This window comes from Musca vetustissima, unplaced genomic scaffold (assembly GCF_032173495.1).
Source record: "Musca vetustissima isolate MV318-11 ecotype Yass unplaced genomic scaffold, APGP_CSIRO_Mvet_v1 utg3616, whole genome shotgun sequence".
Taxonomy (NCBI): domain Eukaryota; kingdom Metazoa; phylum Arthropoda; class Insecta; order Diptera; family Muscidae; genus Musca; species Musca vetustissima.
The window spans coordinates 317822-344441 of NW_026881604.1; the positions used below are offsets into that span (position 1 = coordinate 317822).

At 35.4% G+C, this 26620-nt stretch overlaps 1 protein-coding gene across 1 annotated transcript; it reads left to right on the forward strand.

Moving 5' to 3' along the window:
* The first annotated feature begins 2032 nt into the window (after nt 1-2032).
* LOC133327560 (uncharacterized) lies at nt 2033-26620 on the forward strand. Its single transcript, XM_061536077.1, has 10 exons — nt 2033-2097; nt 18154-18570; nt 18695-19462; nt 19533-19652; nt 21966-22085; nt 22180-22443; nt 22510-22668; nt 22735-22917; nt 26351-26425; nt 26506-26620. Exons 2-10 carry the CDS (start codon nt 18342-18344, stop codon nt 26604-26606), a joined length of 2019 nt encoding a protein of 672 aa, XP_061392061.1. The 5' UTR covers nt 2033-2097; nt 18154-18341; the 3' UTR covers nt 26607-26620.

A 26620-nucleotide genomic window follows, 5' to 3' on the forward strand; every position in this document is an offset into this window, starting at 1 on the left:
TATATGGGAGCTATATCTAAATCTGGACCGATTTTCACGAAACTTGGCAGACATCATTCTAGACCTAATTGATTAGGCTGTACCAAATTTCGTGCAAATCGAAAGATATATAGGGACCGTTTACATTAAATCGGTTAAATATATATATGGGAGCTATATCTAAATCTGAACCGATTTTTCCCAATTTCAATAGGGTTCGTCCTTGGGCCAAATAAATGAACTGTGCCAAATTTCATCCAATTCGGATTATAAATGCCACCTGTTATTTGTTTACAATTTAACACCAACAGACGGCCAGACGTACGGACGGGCGGACGGACGGACATGCATAAATCGACTCAGAAAGTGATTCTATGCATATTCTCAAAAGAAACTATGGATCTATCTCGTCTCCTTTTGCCTGTTACAAACATATGCACAAAGACATAATACCCTGTACCACAGTGTGGTGAAGGGTATAAAAACGCGCTCAAGAACCTCAAAATATCGAAAATTGGCGGTACCCGAAAAAATTGACCTATATTTATATTTTTTTGTGGAGTAATTTTTACCCAATAAGAACTCACATTACTAAATTACAGCCAATACAGTAAAAACCATATTTATAATTTTTAGTGGAGAGATTTGCTACCAAATAAGAACTCAATGTACAGAATTTCAGCGAATTCGGTCGAAAAACACGCTCAAGAACCCCAAAATACCGAAAATTGGGGGTACCCTTATATGGGAGCTATGCCTAAACGTGGACCGATAAAGCCCATCTTCGAACTTGACCCACCTGCAAAAATTATATTATGGAAAATATTTATAATTTTTTCCTTTAGACGCTATGTGATTACAACAAACGGACAGACGGACATGTCTATATCGTCATAGAATTTTATGCTGATCAAGAATATATATACTTTATAGGGTCAGAAATGATTATTTCGATGAGTTACAAATGGAAAAACAAAATCCTCCACCATAGTATGGAGGGACAACCAAGGGTCCGTGGATTTATTAAAGAATATTTTTTATTTAACATATGTTTAAATTATTTTTAAGGCCTATCAGGGCATGTATTATACTTTTTGTTTCTAATCATTACACGAATTTATCAAATAATATTTTTAAGATCCTATCTTTAACTCAAAATCCAAAAATGTCTTTAAACAATAAAACAGCTGCAGATGTATTCATAAATAGGACAAGTCTTCTACCACTTTTTTATACACCAAAAACAGGAGATTAAATATTAAACACTTTGACCAACAAATACACATACGTATATTTTTGTTGTTTTACTGCAGACGATTGTCGTGGGTTTTTTACAGCCCTGGTCGCCAAGATGATGATTAATTTTTATGATTTTATTAGATGGGAAGTCGAACAGGTGTTCACCGAAAAATGTGCTTGACAATTGTGTTGTTGTATTTGTTTCGTTTTTTGTTTTTGTTTTTTGATTTTTAGGCAGGTGCTCAACCCCCATTAAAATTGTTTGGTTTGTCAGGTTGCGCGATAAGAAACCGCTATAGTGGTGCAACGTAGTCACACTCACTCAGCAAGTTAAGGTTTTGGAGATAATCGCTGATTAGTTATTAAACATACGTACACACAAATACGAACGAATACAAATACACACAATATAAACTAACAAATATGTATGAACAAACAACGCCGTTCGACAACAACAATTATGCGGGAGAACGTTTCCAAAAACAATCTCTCTCGATAAATGGCAAATAGGTGACACAGAGTAGAGTTACTCGTATCAATGAATTCTTCGACTATTCGAAAAATAACAAAATATTGGTTAATTGCTAGTGTTAACACTGTGCGAATATATATTCGAATATGGCCCGATAAGATTTGATTAGAAATCGAAGATTATTATAAACATGGGGATATTTGGGCAGGGGTTTCATTCAATTTCGCTCAGTTGCAATTTATTCATCCACGAATTGTGGAATATTTGTTACTCCGCGGGTAGAATATAGTGTTAGTGATTTATTTTATTTTATTTTTTTTTTTTTTTTTTTTTTTTAATTAAAATTTTATTAAATAAAAAATCGAATATAATCCGAATATGTTTGGTGATTGGTATCCTAACCACAGGTTCGTTGTTATAATTAACTTTTTTCATTAAAAAAGTAAAAGTTAACTAAAGTTTCTAGAAAAGACTTGTGTGTGTGTACCATAAATAACAATAAAGTGAATTGAAATGTTTTAAAAATATTAACAATATTTTATGAAATCATCGCCTTGGTGTCAAAAAATGGAGTTTCAAATAAAGCAAGCAACTAAAAGCTAGCATTTTGGACAAATGATTGTTGCGTACTGTATACAGATATTGTTAGAATATTGCGATTCCAAATCGTCAAAATTACTTAAATCGTAACAAAGTTGCTGATTATTCTGAAATGTGAATTATTTTCAGTGACAAAAATATTTTATTGCATGTATAAAAAATTATCACTGCAGAAAATTGAGCCACTTTGATTTAACAAAAAATTGAATATTAGAGTATCCAACTAAATATTTTTTGTAATACTTTTTTTTTGAAGCTAATATAAAAATAAAGAACTTCAAAGAGTACAGCTTAGACCATCAGTTATGAATGACTGTTCAGGAAAAAAATGCTTGTTGGATTGTATGACGTTAATATATATTTGTCAGTCAATTGGTAGCAACAAAATTACAATAGAGCATTCAGAAATTGATAAAAATCTGCCCTTGCCTTCCATGAAAGTATATTTAATCAAATATATTGGTAATAAATACGATGTCTTATTTGATAATATCCAAATTCTCATCCGGAAATATACAAAAAAAAAAACAGTAAGGAAATTAGTAAAGCCGGACGAGGCCGACTATATGATAACCTTCACTACTTTGGGTATATTTTACATAGTCTCCACGAACGAACATTGACATGAAATTGAACGAGAGATATATTAGAACTTTGGTGCACCATATATCTAAATTTTAACCGAAACTTAGCACACATCATTATACCCTACACAACTAGGTTGTCAGGGTATTATAGCTTTGTGCAGCACCAAAAGTTTGTAACGCCGCGAAATATTCGTCCTAGACCCACCTTTAAGTATACCGACCGTCATATCTCGACTAACTGAGTCGATCTAGACATGTGTGTCCGTCAGTCTGTCCATTATAATTTGTAAACACGATACAGGCCACAGTTATGGACCAATCTTCACGAAATTTTGCATGTAGGATGTGTTCTGGCCAATGAAGACCCCTATTGTTTTTGGAAAAGATCGATTAATATTTAGGGGATGAAATGGACCAAAAACTTTATTTTTGTCGGTTTTTATGGTCACTCCAGAGGCCGCAATTATGGCCCAAACACCGCAAATTTTTGTATGGAGAATGGGATCGGGCCAAAGAATAAACATGCCTGCTTTAATAAAGATCGGTCAATATTTAGCGGGACAAATGTTCAAGAGGAGTGGTTGACCTTTAAATTGATACCAATTATATGCTCGTATGTACTCAGATGTGGGAGTTACACCTACATATTTGCAGGTGCTTACGTATTCGGATATTATTTTGTAATCCATTACAACACTGGAGGGCGGACATATAGCCCTGATTGCCTTGATATGTTCCATGAGGTTCCAGTTATGGTTAAGGGCAACGCCTATAATTTTCGGTGATGGTCAGATAATAATTTTGGGATGAAATGGACTGAAAACTTATTTTTTTGTGGTTTTTGTGTCGATCTATAGTCCACAATTATAATCCGAACATCACAACGCAACCCACAGTGAGGGAATCTGGACAGGTGATTAGAAGTACTGTACTGAATATTAGTAATATTTGTTGACCTCTAGCCGGTCAAGATGGTGCAAATATCATAAAATACTTCCCAAGCTAGAATGTAGAACCACACAAAGTTAGGTTCTTCTAGTCGGCCCCGTCCGACTATACTGCTCCGCTCACTGGTTATAGGCTCAATTCAGTACGCTATGCCAGATTTCGTGCATATCGAAAGATATTTAGGGACTTTAGCACACCATTTACCTTAAATCGGACGAAAATATATATGGGAGCTATTTTAAATCTGAACCGATATTCACGAAACTTAACACACATCATTCTAGACTTAATTTAATACGCTATGCCAAATTGGAAGATATGTAGGGACTTTGGCGCACGAAAATATATATGGAAGCTATATCTAAATTTGAACCGACTTTCACGAAACTTAACACATATCATTCCAGACTTAATTCAATACGCTGTTTCAAATTTCGTGAATATCGAAAGATATATAGAGACTTTGGTGCACCATTTACATTAAATCAGACGAAAATATATATATGGGAGCTATATCTAAATATGAACCGATTTTCACCAAATTCAATAGGGGCTGTCCTTGGGCCAAATTAATGAACTGTGCTAAATTTCATCCACATCGGATGATAAATGCGACCTGTACTTTGTTTATAATTTAACATCAACAGACGGACGGACGGACATGCATAAATCAACTCAGAAAGTGACTCTATGCATATTCTCAAAAGGAACCAAGGGTCAACCATATGCACAAAGACATAATACCCTGTACCACCGTGTGGTGAGGGATATAAAAATTAAAAATACGGAATAAATGGGCCAATATTAATAATTTTTGATACGAATATATGTTTGGAAGATATGTAGGGACTTTGGCGCACGAAAATTGAAATTTGAACCGACTTTCACGAAACTTAACACATATCATTCCAGACTTAATTCAATACGCTGTTTCAAATTTCATGAATATCGAAAGATATATAGAGACTTTGGTGCACCTTTTACATTAAATCAGACGAAAAAATATATATGGGAGCTATATCTAAATATGAACCGATTTTCACCAAATTCAATAGGGTCTGTCCTTGGGCCAAATTAATGAGCTGTGCCAAATTTCATCCACATCGGATGATAAATGCGACCTGTACTTTGTTTATAATTTAACATCAACAGACGGGCGGACGGACATGCATAAATCAACTCAGAAAGTGACTCTATGCATATTCTCAAAAGGAACCAAGGGTCAACCATATGCACAAAGACATAATACCCTATACCACCGTGTGGTGAGGGATATAAAAATGAAAAATACGGAATAAATGGGCCAATATTAATAATTTTTGATACGAATATATGTTCTTCAATGAGAAGACAAAATACCAAATTACAGCGAATTCGGTTGGAAAACATGTCCAAAATCCCCAAAATACCGAATTTAGTATGGGGATTATCCTGAAACGTTCGTCAATATTAATAATACGGATGTGTGTTATTCAATGAGAACCCAAAATACCAAATTACATCTAGTTCGGTTGCAAAACGTGTCCAGAATCACCAAAATACCGAATATTGGGGGTACCGTGGGACGATATATTCAGTTTGTAATACCAAACATCCTAGACGTACTAACAATAGCTATCTTAAATATTGCGATCTCTATCGTGATTTCAACGGACGGACAGATAAACGGGCGGACATATTCTGATCAAGAATATATATACTTTGTGGGAAACGGAATGACTACTTTAATATACACCGTCATATCTCGACTAGCTGAGTCGATCTAGAGATGTGTGTCCGCCCGTTCGTCCGTCTGTCCATTATAATTTGTAAACACGATACAGGCCACAGTTATGGACCAACCTTAACGAAATTTTGGATGTAGGATGGGTTCGGCTCAATGAAGACCCCTATTTTTTTGGGAAAGATCGGTTAATATTTAGGGGATGAAATGGACCAAATACTTAATTTTTGTCGGTTTTTCTGGTCGTTCAAGAGGTCGCAATTTTTACATGGAGAAGGGGATTGGGCCGAAGAATAAGCATGACTGTTTTGATAAAGATCCATCATTATTTAGCGGGTCCATCATTATTTAGCGGGTCCATCATTTTTTAGCGGACTTTTGTGTGAAAAATGACAAAATTTGTATTCTATGGCGTATATATTTACTCCTGAAGGACATAAACCCAAGAAGTTGACCATATATATCGAAGAGGAGTGGTTGACCTTTATTATTATTATACACTACACAACTATGTTGTCAGGGTATTATAGCTTTGTGCAGCCCCAAGAGTTTCTAACGCCGCGAAATATTGGTCCTAGACCCACCTTTAAGTATACCGATCGTCATATCTCGACTAGCTGAGTCGATCTAGACATGTGTGTCCGTCCGTCCGTCTGTCCATTTAATTTGTAAACACGATACAGGCCACAGTTATGGACCAATCTTCACGAAATTTTGCATGTAGGATGGGTTCTGGCCAATGAAGACCCCTATTGTTTTTTTGTAAAGATCTCTTAATATTTAGGGGATGAAATGGACCAAAAACTTTATTTTGGTCGGTTTTTCTGGTCGCTCTAGAGGCCGCAATTATGGCCCAAACATCGCGAATTTTACATGGAGAAGGGGATCGGGCCAAAGAATAAGCGTGCCAATATTTAGCGGATCAAATGGATCCTGAATTTTGTGTGAAAAATGACCAAATTTGCATTCTATGGCGTATATATTTACTCCTGAAGGACATGAAGCCGAGATGTTGATAGTATACTTAAGAGGAGTGGTTGCCTTTAAATTGATACCAATTTTATTGTCGTATGTACTCGGATGTGGGAGTTACACTTAAATATTTGCAGGTACTTACGTTTTCAAATATTATTTAGTAACCCATTACCACACTAGAGGGCGAAATATAGCGCTGATCGCTTTGAAATTTTCCATAAGGATCCAGATATGGTCAAGACAACGTCTTTAATTTTCGGTGATGATCAGATAATAATATTGGGATGAAGTGGACCGAAAACTTAATTTTATGTGTTTTTGGGTCGTTCTATAGGCCGCAGTTGAAAGCCGAACATCACAACACAACCCACGGTGAAGGGAATCTGGACACGTAATTAGAAGTACTGTACTGAATGTTAGTAATATTTGTTGACCTCTAGTCGGTCAAAAGAGTGCAAATATCGCGAAATATTGCCCAGGCTCAGAATATAGGACCGCAGAAAGTTAGATTTTCGTCACATTTATATGCCGAACATCACAACGCAACCCACAGCGAAGGGAATATGGACAAGTAATTAGAAGGCCTGTACTGAATATTAGTAATATTCGCAAAATATGTCAGTGTAAGGAAGAGATGCTGTTGACCTCTAATCGGCAAGAGGGTGCAACTATCACGAAATACTGCCCAGGCTCGGAATAAAAATCCGCAGAATGTTAGAGTTCCGTGGTAGTTGTGTAGGGTATCGTATGGTCGACCCCGTTCGACTATACCGTTCCGCTCACTGTTTTTTTTCTGGAACTGGTGGTATTGAAATATTTTCATATAATGGTCGGGTACTTCATATGGCTACTATAGCATCGCCTGCTAGTAGGTTGTTTACTTGTTAAAATGAAAGACCAAATCAAAAGGGCCTTTATGTGGGAGCAATATAAAAACAACGAACCTCAATAGGAAACTTTCTGGAAAGGAGGTTTATATTCAAAATTATTGCCACTTCAGAGTACTGAAAATGGGTCGCGTCCCACTTTATAATAGGGTTATATCTAAATGTGGACCTAAGCATTAAAAGAACGCAAATATGTCCAAACATAGACCTGTAGACTACAAAATTGTCCGCATAAATATATCCCACCCTACAAGAACCCAGAGAATGCATCTAAAACCTTCAAAATATAGAAGATTGTGTAGAACTTTAATATTAGGACACCCTGACACAATTGCTTCCATGGTATACATATGTTTTTGTGCAACCGTTTTGGAAGTGTGTTGATGGCTCAGAACGTTAAGTGGTGTGGCAACATTTTTGTTGCTCCGAGGACCTAGGTTCGAGCCCTAGCCGTGCTCCTGGCTTTCCTTTTCATTGCTAAACTTAGATCATCAAGCTCGACTCGAAAGAGTATAAATAATCACTTAAAATTACTTTCAAAATGATCACTGCCCTTACAAGTGAAAGTTTTTCTATAAACAAAAAAATACGTACAGTTTCATCATTTTGGGACACGAATATAAATTTTTAGACGATTCGGACTATCGTTCAATGTACACTACATTTTTTTGACTTTAAACCCCATCTAAAAAGTTCGTCCACACATACACATCCAAATTGTCTATTTTCACAAAATTATAATATCTTTTTTACAACCACTGTCTCCTAAATATATAATATTATAAACGTCCAATTAAATATCACTCATATTTTGTTTGGACGTGTAACGAATAGCCCACTGCAGGTAAAATAAATATTCAAATAAGGCAGAAAGAAATTTTTGTGTTCTCCCGCCAAATATTACGAAGGCAAACAGAAAAACAAAATGACAGACTGCAACACCAACAGAGCGGGTCAAGCAATTACTACAACTAACAACAAACTCCCGACCTCGCATTTTCCCCTCAGCAGTGTTATGAAATGTTAATTGCTGTCAATGACAATGAAGAAAAAATAAAAACAAAAACAAATGATAGACAAAAAATTATAATTTGTTATTATACAGAAAATATTGGGGTTTGGGGAAAGGATATCAGGACTAAAAGTGAAATTTAACTAAAGTGAAATTTTAGTGAAGGTAAAAAATACATGGACAGCATACCCATACACATACGTTTATCTAAGGCCAATAACACAAACACCATTCCAGGGTAAATAAAGTCACGTTGTCAAGGTCAGGACCCCGTTTCACTTTTTTGGAATGCTGTTGTTGTTTTTGCTGTTGCTCCCTGCTCTCTTAACGTGTTCTATACTGGATGTTTGTTTTTCCAGTTGCCATTCATTTGGCCAATGACTTTGAATATTGAGTTGTAAGTGTCGCAATATTGTCGCTGTCGTTGTTGTTGTTATTGTTGAATTTAAACACACTTTCAAGTACATACATACAGTGGTGGCCACAGAATTAAAACATTTACTGTGGTAAACATTTTTTGGTCAGCCCTCGATTCGTTTGAAGTATTTTTGAAATTTTTTTAATTCAGAACACTTCGATATACTGCACTCAAGAGATTTAGTGTGAAAATGGAAAATTATTTCATGCAATTTTTCCATAAATAACGGTTTTTATGAAAATACATCGACTTTGAAGTGGCCATATAATTAAAACATTGTGTGATTTTTTACTAGACTGCATTTTTTGAAAATATTTTTTAAAAAAGCTCTTTAATTTAGTTAAATTATGTAAACTAAGCACCGATAAAATCATTTACTGATAAAAATTATTGAAAAAATCTGTAAAATCTATCAAAAATGCCAAAAATGTGTTCAGTACACCTTACATTCAGAAAATAACCCTTATTATAGAAAATAAAGGTCCGAATGCACCAGAAATTTATAGAATTAGTAGAAAACAATAAATAATTCTCAAAATAAATAAATATTTGAAATAAAAACTCAAAAAATTGGAATTAACCTAAAAGAACGATTAAATTTCGATAGCCTTTATTGAAGAAGGCCGGAATATTTTTGCAGTATGTGAGGAAATATCGATTGATATTGGCATTTATTATATGAAATCGATTGTTCGAGTAGTACACAATATATTTGATCAAAAAATATACCAGTCACAACAGAAAGAACAGAGATCAACACCTAGGTTGACGAGTAAAAGTTTCTGCCACACAGCAGCATTTTTGATGCTCAACACAAGACTTTAAATATTTGTCAAATTGTATTTTTTTTCTTTCTTTTAGGCTAAAATAGACTAAATGGGCATTATTCTATTCAAAAAATATTATTTTGGAAAAATATTGTCATGTTCAATAGATTTTAAGGGTCAAGAGTTAACCATCAAACATGATGCTGTGTACCAGAAACGTTTTCTCGTCAACATAGGTGTTGATCTCTGTTCGTTCTGTTGTGACTGATAATTTTTTTGATGAAATATATTCTGTACTACTCGAACAACCGATTTGATATAATAAATGCCAATATCAATCGATATTTCCTCACATACTGCAAAAATATTCCGGCCTTCTTCAATAAAGGCTATCGAAGTTGAATCGTTCCTTTAAGTTAATTCCCATTTTTTTGAGTTATTATTTCAAATATTTATTTATTTTGAGAATTATTTATTGTTTTCTACTAATTCTAGCAATTTCTGGTGCATTCGGACCTTTATTTTCTATAATAAGGGTTATTTTCTGAATGTAAGGTGTACTGAACACATTTTTGGCATTTTTGATAGATTTTACAGATTTTTTCGAAAAATTTTATCAGTAAATGATTTTAACGGTGCTTAGTTTACATAATTTAACTAAATTATAGAGCTTTTTTAAAAAAATATTTTCAAAAAATGCAGTCAAGTAAAAAATCACACAATGTTTTAATTATATGGCCACTTCAAAGTCGATGTATTTTCATAAAAACCGTTATTTATGGAAAAATTGCATGAAATAATTTTCCATTTTCACACTAAATCTCTTGAGTGCAGTATATCGAAGTGTTCTGAATTAAAAAATTTTCAAAAATACTTCAAACGAATCGAGGGCTGACCAAAAAATGTTTACCACAGTAAATGTTTTAATTCTGTGGCCACCACTGTATATGGATGTATTTTGTCATAGTGTGGTGAATAGAAATATTCAGGTGTTTATTGGAGTGGAGTGTTTATTGGAGTCTGGCATAGTGCAGTAGTATTAGTAGTATTGAGCAATGACACTGTTCCTAGGATGTTTGGTATTAAGGATGGAATATATCAATAGGGCTATATGAAGGTACAGACCGATTATAGGTATTTTCTATGTCTTAGGCGCATTTGGCCACAACAAGGATTCGTGGAGGGTAATCTACTTTTTCACTGAAAATTGCTGATATATTTTTAAGCATGGGTAGACAGATTTTCTAGTAATTATATTGTATTCGCTTTATAAACACACCCAAAAGCTTCAAAACACTGAATATTTTAGTTGGCAGATTTTCTGCCCAATGAGAATCCTTTATATTAAAGGAGAGCCAATTCCGAGAATGAGAAACCCAAATTATCACCGAAGTCGACATGTAATTTCCAATAAAACCAGTAAGGAAAGTAGTAAAGTCGGACTGGGCCACTATATGATACCCCTAAAACACTTTGTTGAAAGGTACATATGTATGTCAATGTCCCCTCGAAGAAACATACTCATGCCTTTCTGCAACCTATGATAAATTTAATTCATTCGGCAATATTTAGAGTCGTCTGCGTACCATATATATTTTCGTCCGATTTAAGGTAAATGGTGCACCAAAGTCCCTATATATCTTTCGATTTGCACGAACTTTGGCACAACATACTTAATTAAGTCTAGAATGATATGTGCAAAGTTTCGTGAAAATCGGTTCAGATTTAGATATAGCTCGCCCGATTTTAGGTAAATAGTCCACTAAGGTCCTTGGAAATCTTTTGACTTGCACGAAATTTGGCACAGCGTAATGAATAAGGTCTAGAATGATGTTTGCCAAGTTTCGTGAAAATCGGTTCAGATTTAGGTATAGCTCCCATATATATCTTCGTCCGATTTAAGGTTAATTGCATACCAAAGTCCCTATATATCTTTCGATTTGCACGAAATCTGGCACAGCGTACTAAATTAAGTATAGAATGATATGTGCAATGTTTCGTGAAAATCGGTTCAGATTTAGATATAGCTCCCATATATAGCTTTGCCCGATTTTAGGTAAATAGTCCACTAAAGTCCCTGGAAATCTTTCCATGTACAATTTGGCACCGAGTTATCAATAAGATCGAGAATGATATCTGCCAAGTTTCGTGAAAATCGGTTCAGATTTAGATATAGCTCCCATATGTATTTTCATCCGATTTAAAGTAATTAGTGCACCTTTCGATTTGCACGAATTTTGGTATGTTGCTAAACTTCGTGAAGAGACCCATAGCTAGGCCAATTGACACGACGTACTAATGTTATATAAATTAGTCTCTGTCAAGTTTCCCTGAAATCGGTTCAGATATAGATTTATAACAAAACGCGTCGTCTGTTAGGATACATATGTAATATAAACCCAAAGTGGTGAAGGGTATCATATAGTATCCCCAGTCCGACTTTACCACATTCCTTACTGGTTTTTATATGAACTATAGAACTTTATTTTACATACTTCGGAATGTCCGATTTGGGCCAAAAAAGCACCGTTTTGTTATATGATTTGGTGTCATTTTAAAGGTAACTTCATAATGCCTCTTTCATAGAAGTCCTGCTCTCTATTTGTAAAAATCTCTAGTAGTCGATTTTCACCATTGTCCCTAGATACCAATTTTTTATCATTAAAAAAATTGCAATGAAAGAAAAAGATGATAATCGCTTGAAGTCAAGTCCGGACTGTATGGCGAATGCATTAAAACTTCCCAACCAAGCTCCCGAAGTTTCTGGCGAGTCACTGAAGATGTGTGTCCTGGTGCAACATGACACCTCTTCTTCTAGCCAATTCTGGTCGTTTCTGGTCAATTGCTATCTTTAAACGGTCCAGTTGTTGACAGTAGAGATCAGAATTTAGCGTTTGGCCATATGGAAGCAACTCATAATAAATAATCCCCTTCCAGTCCCACCAAATGAACCTTCCTGGCCGTTAGTCCTGGTTTGGCCACCGTTTGAGCTGCTTCACCGCTCTTTGACCACGATCGTTTTCACATCTCGATCCTTTTCATCTCGAGTCACAATCCATTTAAGAAATGGGTCTATCTGATTCCGTTTGGCCAAGGCTTCGCAGATGGAAATTCGATCCATCCTACTTATTTCTCTTAATTGGTGTGGCAACCAAACATTGAGTTTCTTTTTGAATCCAGCAGTTTTATGGTCGATTTTTAGCTCCTGGGCAATGTTACGACTGCTAACATGCCGATCAACTGCGATCAATTCTCAGATTTTATCGACATTTTCGACGACCGGCCTAATGTATTTCTTTTTACCCAACCTAATATATATATATATACCAAACGGGATCTCTGCTAAATATTTCCATGTATTGCAAACGGAATAATAAATTTAATATATCATCCAAGTTATGTTTGAGGATATGGAAATTTAATTTCCTTTTTGAAAATTATAACCCACCATATTCATCACTTCGTCCCACCTCAATATCCACACATGTGAATAGCATGTTTCTTTTGAATTTTTATTAGCATTCACCAGGTGTTGAACCTTTTAGTATGTGAAACATTTGATTAACGAATATTTCCCCTTGGCACTCCATCATCTCTGCAATCCACTCCCAAAATAAGATTTATATATTTACTAATATTCGAAAGCATTACTTTCGTGTTAACCTTCTTTTGAGAGAGAGAGAGCGAGCGAGCGCGTTCTCGTGCCATGTTTTCATTTTCGTTAAACAAGTGTTTGTTTCTTATCAGAACTTAACGAACGAAAGTCCAAAAAAACGACATGACATGACACAAAAACGTGGAAATATGATGATTTATTTTATTTTTTCTGATTTATTAAAACTTAAAATTTAAAACATTCTAAATTATTTCTTAAAGAAAGTTGAATGTGAAAGAGCTCATTTAAGGGTAATTATAATTTAAAGAATGTAGAAGTGGAAATAGTTTGACAAAAAGTTATTAATGCCTTGAGAAAGGAGTGTGTCCTTACATTCCCTAAAAATTGGGATTCTTAAGAAAAGAAGGATTGTATCATAAAGTGATTACTTTATAAAAATAAAAGTCGAAATCTCTTATTTCGACTGTTGAGAGGCTGACGAAATAGGTCGCTATAAGCGACATGAAATGTGGAATTTGTCCTCGATGACTCAGACTTCTAGCAGACAGTCATAGATGGTGACAAATCCCGAATTTATGAATAAATAGCTCAAGTATTCCAAAGGAAAATTTTGAATGAGTCAGTTTAAAAACTGCTACGATAGCTCTATTCGTACAACCGTAGACTCAAAAAAGTGGAAAAGGTCAAGTTTAGATACCCACGACCATAGGTATACCATAGGTATACTGACATACTTCAACGGAAAATATAGGGAAACTGAAAACTCCTAAAAGTGGACCGATCTTGATAGAGCATGTTAGAGTGGAACATCTGTATAAAATCCTCAAACTACTGCAATTTAGAGTGTACATTTAAAATGCAAATTAGAGTGTAAAACAATATTGATTACATAATGTAGGAATTAGAGAACATTTGGGGTTATCAATACATGAGGGGGTATGCCTAATTAATGACCGATATAGCTCCATTTGTATCACAATACATTCCTTAAGCAGTTATGAATATTTGGGTGAATTGTGGCAGATATACTACATTATCGACAGGTTCGAGTTTTTATCACGATATCTTTAGAAGGCGGGATGTTTACAACAGATGGCTAAATCGTCTTAGAATTCCATATTTTATAGAATTCGGTTGAAAAATACGATCAAAACCTCCAAAATACTGAGGGTACCGTTACATGGGGGTACCGGAAAAGTGGACCTATATTTATACATTTTAGCAAAGACATTTGGTATCCAATAAGAACCCAATGTACAGAATTTCAGCGAATTCGATTTAAAAACGTGCTCAAGAACTCCAAAATACCGATATGGGATACTTTATATGGTAGTTATAACTAAACGAGGACCGATATATTCCATCTTTGAACTTGACCTCTATGCAGAAAAATGATGACTCTACGCAAAATTTTGGCGATATATCTCAATTCATTTATATGGCAAAGTAATTACAACAGACAGACGGACTGCTTAGATCGTCATATGGCGATCAAGAATAGGGGAGAGGGGGGCACCTTTGAACACTTTTTGCTTTCAAGCCTTATACATTTTTTATTTTATAATTTTTGGTTTCTTATAAATTTTAACTAATAAGTACATATGTAACCTTTAAAATGAATATACATATGACATACTATAAGCTTGATAAATATATTTTATTACTGTTTTAATGGACGAAGTCAAAGTGTTCAAAACTGCCCCCTTAGGGGGCAGCTTTGAACAAGGGTTGGCATTTTTGAACGACATGGTGTTTTACAGTGTTTATGTTCAAATATGTATGTATTTTATTAACACATATCAGAAATGCATTTATTCATTGAAAAATATATAAAAAATTTTCAAAATTTAAAAAAATTACATAAAAATTTATTAAAACATAAAATGACTTAAAAACAAAAATTAATATGGTGAAAACTACAGTTAATTTCGTAATCTATTTACCCCATTTGAAATTTTGAGAAATCGAAGCCAAAAATTAAAAACTCCGTTTTTTACTCGAGTTTATTGGGCATGTTCAAAGGTGCCCCAACCATGGCATTTTACGGAAATTTATAATTACTTTTTTTGTAATAAATATATATGAATGAAATTACATTAGTTATGTTTGAAATGATTGTTAGAATGCAAAAAATTTGTTTGACGAAAGAAATCTATCACAGAATTCTTCCTGCGCCCTTACAACCAAATGAATAAAAGTTTACAAGGACACTGCGAAAACATGGTCACCCATGCACAATTTGTCGACAACGGAAAAAGCAAGCCAAAGTTGTTTACGCAGATAGAGAACAAGATTGCCATATACAAAAATGTGGTTGCGGGTCGGAAAAATTTTAAACCAAGATTTTATGAGCGCTGTTCAAAGGTGCCCCCCTCTCCCCTATATTAGTCGTCGAAAATGTCGATAAAATCGGAGAAATTATCAAAGTTGACCGTATGTTAGCAGTCGTAACATCCCCCAGGAGCTAAAAATCGACCAAAAACTGTTCTAAACCATTTCCACAAATGGAAGCTATGATTGGGATGATTGGGTGTCACAACAATCAACAGAATAAAATAGAATGGATCGAATTTCCATCTGCGAATTCATGGCCAAACGGAATGAGATACACCAATTTCTTAAACGGATTGTAACTGAAGATGAAAAATGGATCACATACGATAATCCTGTGCGAAAACGATCGTGGTCAAAGAGCGGTGAAGCACCTCAAACAGTGTCCAAACCAGTACTAACGGCCAGGAAGGTTCTGCTATGCATTTGGTGAGACTGGAAGGAAATTATTTATTATGAGTTACTTCCATATGGACAAACGCTAAATTCTGATCTATACTGCCAGCAACTGGACCGTTTGAAGATAGCAATTGACCAGAGACGGCCAGAATTGGCCAACAGGAGAGGTGTCGTGTTCCACCAGGACAACTCTAGGCCACACACATCTACAGTGACTAGCCAAAAACTTTGCGAGCTTGGTTGGGAAGTTTTAATGCATTCGGACTTGGCACCAAGAGAATATCATATTTTTCTTGCATTGCAAAATTTCTTTAATAATAAAAAATGATATCTACGGAGGATTGTGAAAATCGACTACTAAAGATTTTGGCAAATATAGAGCAGAAGTTCTATGAGAGAGTCATTATGAAGTTACCCTTAAAAGGCAACAAATCATACAAAAAACGGTGCATAATTTGGCTCAAATCGACATTCCGAAGCATGTTAAATAAAGTCCTATAGTTCATATAAAAATAATGGATTTATTTTTTCCCAACCTAATATATACTTTATAGGGTCGGAAATGATTATTTCCGTGAGTTACAAACGGAAAATCATATTTAATATACTCACCATACTATGACGGAGGGTTTAAAAGAAATAAAACTGTCTCCGGGAAGACATTTTATCTTCTGAGAAAACGAAATACCAAATTCAGACACTTCGAAGAGAAAATACAACTAGAACCTTCAAAATACCTAAAACTTGGCTGGCAAAAAATAGACCTGCAAACACAAACTTTTGCAATTAAGAATATTATCCTCTATGAAATTGAAATGTCAAAATAATACCGCTTCGATGGGAAATATGGCAAGGACCTACAAATATTTGAAATCGATCGGGGAACTTATCATGGACATATATTAATATATATCTGAGTGGAGGTATTTTATACTCTAAAACCCTAAATAAGTTTTTCCAAACAATTCGACCAGAAAATGCGGTTAGGATCTTTAGAATATCTAAAATTGAGCAACGGCATTATATAAGGGCATAATGGACCTGAATTCAAAGAATTGAAAGATAACTTTTTTTCCTAATATTTTGTATTTCCATTGGGCGGAAAATATTTGTACACATCATTATGAATATGGGTCTATTTTTGGGATACCCCAAAGGACTTTGGTATTCAAACAAATGGAATTTTATTTAATATTTTAGATTTCGATATATTTCAAGGAGGTCCATAAGGTGCGGATTTTATAAAGAATATATGGGCGTGAACTTTTAAAGAACATTTTATTTAGGGCTCAGAATAGGCGTGGATTTTTAAGAACATGTTTTAAGGCTCAGAGTAGGCGTGGATTTTTTAAGGCTCAGGATAAACGTGGATTTTATAAGGCTCAGGATAAACGTGGATTTTTAAGGCCAGTATAAATGTGGATTTTTTTAAAGGCTCAGGATAAACGTGGGTTTTTAAGGCTCAGGATAAACGTGGATTTTGTAAGGCTCAGGATAGGCTGGGGATTTTAAACATTTGTTAAGGCCCATGATACGCGTGGATTTTTTAAGAACCCTTTATAAGGCTCAGTATAGACGTGCATATATTTAAAAGAAAAAATTTTAAGGCACAGTATTACCGTGCATGTTTCAAAAAACTTTTTTAAGGCTCAGGATAGGCGTTGATGTTTAAAGAACATTTTTTAGGCTCAGGATAGTCGTGAATTTGTTTTTGTTTGTGGTTTAACAAAAATGTTTAAGGCTCAGAAAAATCGTGGATTTTAAAGAAAAAATTTTAAGGCTCAGGATCGTTGTGAATTTGTCAAAGTATATTTTTCAAGGCTTAGAATAGGCCTGGATTTTATATGAAAATATTCCTAGAACTATATACAAAATGTCATTGACTGAATTTTCTAGTTTTCTATTTCTTTCACAAATCTCCAATAAATCGTAGCGTTATCAGTATTTTTTTTCGAATATTGCAGATTAGCAAGAGACGTATAAACTACGTAAACACCTGTTTGAATGAATCGTCTAATAAAAAGTTTTACTGCCGATATTCGATAAGAAACAAAATACGTATCTGAAAAATATTATTGATTACATGGTTGTTAACCTCTAGAATCACTCTCTTCGTTTCGCTCTCCCTTTCTTTCGCCCTCTCTTTACTCTTAACAACAACACTAATCTCTAATTTTGTTTTCCTTTCATGTGTTTACAGGCATCAACGCTTACTATTGGCCATGTGAGGGAGATGCCGATTGCACAGCAACCGATTCCAATTGTAATCCCATTAATGGCCAATGCGAATGTAATGACCCGACTCACGTATTCTCCAGTGACTTTACAAAATGTCTGAAGACGTCACTGTATGGTGACGAATGTGAAGACAGCGTTCAATGCAATCTTATGCCAGCGGGAGCCTATTGTAAGTCGGGGGTCTGTGCTTGTGCCGATGATGAAACCTATGTGCACGGTCGCTGTCGTCCATTGAATGGTCTCAATTCGTATTGTGACAGTGATTTGGATTGTTATTTTGGTTACGATCGTAATTCGGTCCAATGTCAAAATAATGTGTGTACCTGTGCCAATGGATATTATCAGAGACATGGCAATATATGCCGACGTAAATCAATGGGTAAGTAGGGACAGGCGTTAGCCCATTAGGTCTCTAATGGGTGAAGAGGAAATACTTAAACCAAAAACGACACTTTCGTTAATACCCAAAGATTGACACTAACAGTTTCTTATTTCCTTTACAGACATTGATGATGCTTGTGTCGTCGCAGCCGATTGTCAGGACTTAGGTCCAAATGTTAAATGTGTCAATTTGAAATGTCAATATGTGGATGAAATTCAAACGGACAATGCAAAAACGGCAACAAAACTGAAAACCCTCAACAACAACAACAACGACAAGCTAAATAATAACAATAATAACGGCAACAATAATATCCACAACAACAACATCAACAATAATATTATATCCGCAGCATCGACAACAACAACGACGACAAAAAGACAAACTTCCACATCCGCATCTGAAACCACATCGAATCTCTCGAAATCATCGCCCAGTAACGACAGCGCTTTAGATAAACAATCGAAATTGGTAAACGGCAACATCGATTTTCGTAGTATTAGCGATACCGATTCCGAGGGTATACTGAGCGAACCCGAACCGGAGGACGAGCAGGTTGTGCATGCTGAAACGCCAAAACATCAGCAGAGGGAAATTGCAACGGAAATCGATTTTGAACCATCGGTATATGTAGGGAAACAACAACAAGAACAACAACAGCCCCATCGTTCCCGTGAAATTGCCGTCCAAACTAGCATCGATACATTCGAGTTGAAATTTCTAGCACCGCGTACAAAAAATGTTGGCACCGTCACCACAGCCTCGACAAGTTCCAGCAGCCGCCGACCCTCGAAACAGCGACGCCGCCCAACCGTATTTCGTTTTGATGATGATGAAAAAACTTTTTCAACTGTGTCGAACACTGATGACGATATTGAGAATCGAAATTGTATGTAGTACACGGTTTGCAAACTTGGTCGAAAATCATAATTAATTTTTGTTTTTCATTCCGATTCCAGTTGGTAGCTCTTGCACAGAAAACGGCAAATCCTGCTCTGGACTTCCCCATTCCATTTGTTCCAGTGGTGTGTGCCTCTGCAAGCCAGGCTATTATCACAAAAATGGAAAATGTTTTGCTGGTGGGTATTTAATTTTAAATATTTAGGAATTTGGCCAGATCGGATCAGTCGATCAGGGTTTTGAAAGGGAAGGTCCAATAATTAATATATCGAATATTTAGCATACAAAATGTTTTCACTATTTTTCCAAGAATTCTCCAACTCCAACAAATTGTTGAAGCATGAAGCACACTTCAACAGTATCGTCCGTCCGACGAAACGGTCCTAATCGTACATTATTCATGTATAGGAATAAAAATAAGACGTTTAATGCCATGTGAGGGCTCTATGACTAAAACCAGTAAGGAAAGTAGTAAAGTTGATACCCTTCACCACAATGGGTATATTGAACAGGACTATTAACATGAAATTGGATGAAATAAAATATGTGATATTTATCTAAATGTGAATCTACCTAGATCTATCCATAAAGTATGTAAAACGACTTCAAACAAATACTGGGCTATGTCTGTACTTCTATAAAACGCAACTACGTAATTCTATGCTCAATTTTGTAAGTTGTGCAAAATTTGATGTCAATCTGACTACATGAGGAGTTTGATGCCCAATTTACTTAACATCGAGCGAAAATATATATGGAAGCTCTACCCAAATATTAAGCGATTTAAAACGAACATGTCACAGGTTAGGTTATAGTAATTTCAGAACGTTTTGTTCCTATCAGCCTATTGGTTCCTTGGTGCGTCACCTAAAATCCTTGGTGCGTTACTTAAAATCAATCTATAATAAAAGGGAGCTATATCTAAATCTGGACCGATTTTCACGAAAAAAGCAGACATCACTCTAGGCTCAATTCAGTACGTTAAGCCAAATTTCGTGCAAATCGAAAGATATATAGCGACTTTGGTGCACCATTTACATAAAATCGACGAAACTATATACGGGAGCTACATAGAAATCTGGACCGATTTTCTCGAAACTTGGCAGACATCTCTCTAGGCTCATTTCAGTACGTTATGCCAAATTTCGTGCAAATCGAAGGATATATAGGGACATTGGTGCACCATTTATATATGAAATCGGACGAAACTATATATGGGAGCTATATCTAAATGTGGACCGATTTTCTCGAAACTTGGCAGGCATCACTTTAGGCTCAATTCAGTACCTTATACCGAATTCCGTGCAACTCGAAAGATATATAGGGACTACGGTGCACCATTCGGACGACAATATATATGGGAGCTATATCTAAATTTGGACCGATTTTCACGAAACTTGGCAGACATCACTCTAGGCTCAATTCAGTACGTTATTCCAAATTTCGTGCAAAATGGATGATATATATGGACTTTGGTGCACCATTTACATAAAATCGGATGAAAAAATATATGGGAGCTATATTTAAACCTGGACCGATTTTCACGAAACGTAGCAGACGTCACTCTAGACTTAATTCAGTATGTTATTCCAAATTTCGTGCAAATCGAAAGATATATAGGGACATTGGTGCACCATTTACATAAAATCAGACGAAAATATATATGGGGCTATATCTAAATCTGGACCGATTTTCACGAAACTTGGCAGACGTCACACTAGACTAAATTTAGTACGTTATGCCAAATTTCGTGCAAATCGAAAGATATATAGGGACTTTGGGGCATCATTTACATAAAATCGGACGAAAATATATATCGGAGCTATATATACATCTGGACCGATTATCACGAAACTTGACAGACGTCACTCTAGACTCAATTTAGTACGTTATGCTAAATTTCGTGAAAATCGAAAGATATATAGGGACTTTGGTGCACCATTCGGACGAATATATATATGGGAGCTATATCTAAATCGGAACCGATTTTCCCAATTTCAATAGGGTTTGTCCTTGGGTTAAATAAATGAGCTGTGCCAAGTTTCATCCAATTCGGATTATAAATGCGACCTGTACTTTGCTTACAATTTGACATCTACAGACGGACAGACGGGCGGACGGACGGACGGACGGACATGCATAAATCGACTCAGAAAGAGATTCTATGAATATTCTCAAAAGGAACTATGGGTCTATCTCGTTTCATTTTGCCGGATTATCTTTAGATAGTAATTCATTTTCTTCTGGCAGCAATTCCGCCTGGTATAACCGCCATAAAAAATCCGATCGATTTTGATTATTTTGTGAATATCCACTTTATAATGGAGAGTATAAAATCCGATCGATTTTGAATATTTGGAATATCCGCCTTATAATGGGGGATATTAAAAATTCATCCCGAATAACTTACCGAGTTTACTTTTTACAAAGAATTTATTGATAAGCCCTTCAATCATTAATTTAAATATATTTTTTTTTCAATTCCCTTTCAGAACTGGGTGAGATAGCGGAAAGTACCGACGAGTGTGAACATGAATTCGATTCGTTATCCAAAAAATGTAATTGCCAAAAGAATTTCTTTTTCGAGAGGAATCTCAGAGCATGTCGTAAACGTAAGTATAAAATAATCCCCTTTTTCTTTCTCCCGATTTCTCTTACCATATGGACTCAGTATTAATTCAAAACATCTTCCCTCTCTCTCTACAGCTATCCAATATCATCTATCCTGTACATCGAATAGCCAATGTAGTCCATTTGGTGCTGCCTATTGCCGACCCGATATTCCTAGACGTTGCACCTGTGAGGAATATGCTGCATATGATGCCCTGCTCGAAATGTGTGTCTACAAACAGGGTTTGGGTTCGGAATGTGATTCGAATGATGCCTGTCCCATAGAACATACCGTGTGCGCAAATCGTCGTTGTGTCTGTAAAGATGGTTTCATGCAAAAAGATAATCAATGTGTACCAGGTAAATGATTTGCATCCGTCACTGATCAATGAATTTTAAAAATTATTAATGACAATTTTTGTATAGGCCTTGGCGCCGATTGCATGGATGACGATGAATGTGGTAATATTACAAATGCCCAATGTGCGGCGACAACAACTTCCAGTAACGGTGCCGAAGAACAACGAAAATCGTGTCAGTGTCGCAAAGGTTTTGTCCATTTCAAGGATGAATGCCTCAAGGAAGGTGGGTGATGGTGTGGATATAATTTATTGAAAACATATTTATTGTGTTTTTTTATTTTCTTTATAGCTGAGGAAATTGAAGATGAATGTGAAGACACCGATCAGTGTAAACCCCTATTGGCCACCTGTATAAATCGTAAATGTTCCTGCACCGATGAACAACATTTCCAACATGGTCGTTGTGAAGCCAAAAAAGGTAAGCCGTTGGAGAATTTTAGGGGAATTCGAGGAGTATGGACTACTACAAGGAGCTCCCTTTGTCACCCGAGAATTTAAATAGATTTTTAATATAGTAAAGGCCTCCAGAAAGCCCTTCTATAGATAGATGAAATTTTCAAAGTGCTTCAATCGATAGAAGGTCTTGCAAATGACCTCTATAAATTATAGACTTTTATACAAAAGGTCTTCTAACTACCTTCCAAAATATTTCCGGAGAATACTGAAGTGTGGTCACAGGAAAGTTCTCTGAAAATTCCTTTAATAGAAAGATATTTTATCCAAAGTCCTTCTATAGACAGAAGGCCTTTAAACAAAATTTCTAGGATAATCCTAAAAAAAATCGTTCAAGAGGACTTCGATATATAGTTTCCTTCCAAAAGAATGCCTCTTCCGTCTGATATCAAACCTTCCAAAATATCTTCATCTTTCAACATAGGAGTTTTCTATGGGTTTGCTAAGGTCTTCTGTTGACAGAAGGCCTTCTATTTGACCTTTCCAAAGGCCTTCTATTTGCAGAAACCTTGTTAAAAGTCCTATAAAATTGAAGACTTTTAGAAAAGACTTCCAGACAGAAGATTTTTCTAAGGGCCTTCTATATAATTTCTCTTATATATTTAGAAGATAATAGACATTGTAGAATATTTCTGGAGTAAGAAAAACGACTGGAAATACTTCTATAGCCATAAGACAAGCTTTCCCTATACCTTCTATAGGCCTCAATAAATATAAGAAATTTTAACCGAATTTCTAGACGTAAGAACTTTCAAAGGGACTTCTATATACAGTTATCTGCCAAAAAAAATCAGATCGACTTCACAAAATATTTCAGAAGAATTTGGGGGGTGTGGCCTACAAAGAACTTGTTTAGCCAACCAAGAGTTTGAATAGGTTTTTAGTATAAGAAAGGTCTATATAAAGTTCTTCTATATACAAATGACCTTTCTATTGGCAGAAGTCCTGTTTAAAGGCCTTTGAAGACCTTTAAAAAGGACTTCTGGACAGAAGATATTTTATAGGGATTTCTAAAGGCAAAGAATGGTATTTTTTTAATATAGACGTTATCCTTTAAAATGCAGATTTTTTAGCATACTTCATTTCTAAAACTATCCCATAGGATAGTCACCACGTATAGACGAAATTGTGTTCTATATAGAAGAACTCCTTCAGATAGTAGACCTTTCAACATATTTCAGGAAAATGGGAGGAGTGCGGCATACAAAGAACTTTTTAAGTCATACAAGGGTTTAAATAGGATTTTAATACAAGGATTGTATCTTGAATCCCTTCTATAAACATTAACTTTTAAATAATTACATTTTAAAAGGCCTTCGATTGTCGGGAGACCTTTCGAAAGCCCTATATAAATTGAAGGTATGACAAACATAGAAGATGTCCAACAATCCGCCATTAGGCCTGCTACCGACAGAAGGCCTTTCTAAAGGATTTCTAGACCGAAGATCTTTAAAAGAGACTTCTATAGAAAGTCACATTTCAAAATATGTTCTATATCGAATACGTTCTCCAACTAGAAAACCTTACCAAGCATTTCAGGAGAATTCTGGAGGGTGGTGCACAGTAAACGAGATAAGGATCCCAGAGTTTAAATGGCTTTTCAGTATAACCAAGGCTTCTGAAAAACACTTCTATTGACAGATGGCGTTTCAAAGGGCCTTCGATTCATAGAAAATTTGGATTTTTCCGAAGCCTCCTTTAGACGGGATAAATTAAGCATGTAGAAACGCCATTAAATTGTCAAGATATATCGAAAATATTTGTGCAAAAAAGGAAAATGCAAATCATAACTAAAAAAAATCGGGCGGGTCCTTTATGTGAGATCTATACTAAAATATCGACCTACACTGTTTACCGCGTCCCAAGAGCCGGAACCTTAAAATATTTTCACTCTCTACAAACCCGGAATACCAAACTTCATCCCTCTACTTGGAAAAAGTGGGGGTAAAACCTTCAAAATTATGACCCCTTTACATGGGTGATACGTCAAAATATGGACCCAACATTTCTTCAAAAATATCTTCCATCCACCGAAGAACCCGGAATGAAAGATTATAGTCACTTCGTTTAAAAATGTCGCTCAAGAACCCTGAATGCCAATGTATAGCCACATCTGTTGAAAAATCCGGCTATAACCTCTACAAACCCGGAATGCCAAACTTCATCCCTCTACTTGGAAAACATGGGGTAATACCTTCAAAATTATGAAAATGAGTAGGGACCTTTACATGGGTGATGCGTAAAAATATGGACCCAACATTTCTTCAAAGATATCTTCCATCCACCGAAGAACCCGGAATGAAAAATTATAGTCACTTCGTTTAAAAATGTCGCTCAAGAATCCTGAATGCCAATCAAGAACCCTGAATGCCAATTTATGGCCACATCTGTTGAAAAATCCGGCTATAACCTCCAAAATTCTGAAAATGAATCGGTACTTCTATGTTGGGGCTAGGTCGAAACATTGACCTATATACAAAATTTTCTAGAAAAATATTTTTAATGATAGTTCTAATTAACACTTTAAAATACAGAATATGGGACGAGACCTTTATATGAGGGGCTTTTCATTTTAAATATTACCTTTTACTCTCCAAGAACTCAGAATGCCAAATTGTAGCAACTTCGGCTTAAAAGTTTGACTAGAACTTTCAAAATATCGTAGACAAAGGAACCTTCAAAAGGGATCTCTGTCAATATATGGACGAACAAATATGGACATATATATTCAAAATTTCCTGGAAATATGTTTTTTACCATCCAAGCCAACTTACAGTAACTGCTTGAAATCTTTGAAAATATGGAAAATGAGGCGGAACCTTACAATGGGAGATATACCAACGGTTAAAAAACCTAAAACCTTAACCGAAAAATTTCAGCAAAAATGTTTATCATTTTCATGTTTATCCAAGAATCCCGAATGCCATATTTAAATTAGGCCAAAATCCAAAAATCGATTCTTTTGTAGCCCGGCGGGATCTGTATATGAAGGCTATGTCAAAACATGGAACAACATATAAAGTATTCTACAAAACAGTAATTTTATATTGGAGCTATAGCATAACTAGGACCTATATCGAAAATTGTCCACAAATATGTTTTTACCCTCCAAAAACCCGGAATTCAAAATTACAGCTACTTCGTTGGGAAAATGCGACTAATACTACAAAATTCCGAAAATGAAGCCTATATGGAATTTTTTTCCATATATATTTTTCACTTTGGCTAAAGCCTCCACAAATAGGTCAAATCTTATATATAATTATGTTAAAACGTGGCTCTACGTGGATCGACAATCTTTTATAAAATTTTCTGATTAACATAACCTCCATCTCATGGAATTAAAATCTAAATTTTCTTTTTTTCCTATTTCAGCACTTGGTGAAGCTTGTGTTCGAGCTGGCGAATGTTTTACCGAAAAATCACCCGAAAATGTTGAATGTCGTAACTAGTGTGTCAATGTAAAATCGGTTTTCAGAGTGATGCTGAACAAAAAGTTTGTTATCGCGTTGCGCCCAGTAAGAAAAGTAAGTCCGATTTGTCATACAAAATATTCCTTTTTCAAATTTCAATAATTAATTAAATTTTTTCTCTCTCTCCCTTGCAGATTCTTCCGGTAGGCCAAGTGCTCTTAAAATTATCACATTCTTGTTAATTGGATCAGCGTTTTTAATAACCAGTGCCGCTATAAAACAAGCCTATTATTAAGTAACAATTAATTT

Coding starts and splice junctions, on each gene's coding strand:
- LOC133327560 (XM_061536077.1), top strand. CDS start 18,342: ATGCCAGCGGGAGCCTATTGTAAGTCGGGGGTCTGTGCTTGTGCCGAT. Junction 22,086..22,179: donor TCTCAGAGCATGTCGTAAAC/GTAAGTATAAAA, acceptor CTCTCTCTACAG/CTATCCAATATCATCTATCC. Junction 22,669..22,734: donor GGATGAATGCCTCAAGGAAG/GTGGGTGATGGT, acceptor TTTTCTTTATAG/CTGAGGAAATTGAAGATGAA.